This window comes from Trichinella spiralis (genome assembly GCF_000181795.1).
Source record: "Trichinella spiralis strain ISS 195 chromosome Unknown Scfld2902, whole genome shotgun sequence".
Classification (NCBI taxonomy): domain Eukaryota; kingdom Metazoa; phylum Nematoda; class Enoplea; order Trichinellida; family Trichinellidae; genus Trichinella; species Trichinella spiralis.
In genome coordinates this window covers 1-862 of record NW_003529841.1, presented here as the reverse complement: position 1 = coordinate 862, position 862 = coordinate 1, and the positions used below count along the sequence as shown (strand labels likewise).

At 41.4% G+C, this 862-nt stretch overlaps 1 protein-coding gene across 1 annotated transcript; it reads right to left on the bottom strand.

Moving 5' to 3' along the window:
- Positions 1 to 14: 14 nt before the first annotated feature.
- On the bottom strand, positions 15 to 567 carry Tsp_16025 (conserved hypothetical protein). Its single transcript, XM_003368205.1, is given in 3 exon segments — positions 15 to 262; positions 274 to 370; positions 490 to 567. The coding sequence occupies 3 exon segments, from the start codon at positions 565 to 567 to the stop codon at positions 15 to 17; spliced, it is 423 nt and encodes a 140-aa protein (XP_003368253.1).
- Positions 568 to 862: the final 295 nt, after the last annotated feature.

The following is an 862-nucleotide window of genomic DNA, read 5'->3' as shown; positions in this document are numbered from 1 at the left end:
TCCATGGAGATGGTTCATCCCCCATTACATAAACGTGAGTGAAGATCTGGGTACAACGAGTGTGGGACAACAATCAAGCCAGCATGTGGAGTCACTGTCCAATCGAAGACAGCCCCGCGGATATGTTGAGTAGTGGATGCTAGTTGAAGACATTGGAAGAAAAAACATTTTGATTTTTCGATTTGTTGATCTCTCAAAACCACGGTCATATTGAATGGTTGGATCTGCCACCGATGGATTATTACAGGCCAATGTGGCTCAGCTAACATTAACCATTAGCAAAAAATCGAGCTGGACTTTTACAAAGAATGAATGGCATCAAGATGTAAGGCAATTTACAACATGATGAAAGAGCAACGGAGTGAGGATGCTAAAGAATTTCTAGTTCTAGTAATTGCTGTTACGCATGAATTGTTCAGCTGTATGGAAATATCCCAGTGGGCTAGAGGCAGCATAGTCTTATCTACGATGAATGAAGCTGAGAAGCACCTCGCTAGTAAGCATATCTATGCTTATTTGCTCCAACTGTTCCAGGACGGCTCGCGGCATTCTATTCGAGCTACGCATATGTAATATGTGACTTAGTCCATTGCATTATGAAGGATGCATATCTGCAAACTGATGCAGTTTGTTTATTCCCAGCATATGACATATGGATGTCATTTCTAGACAGGCTGCAAGATTGCATAGGGCTCATAGCAGATCAGAGATACGTCACGCAAATAGAGGTACAAACTGCATAATGCAATGGACAAGTTGTGCAATGAGAAGGCATTGCATTGAAAATCAGAGATAAAGTGAAATTTCTCTAATTTGAAGTTCATAGATCCACCTGATCTGTTGATAATACCGGGAATCCACC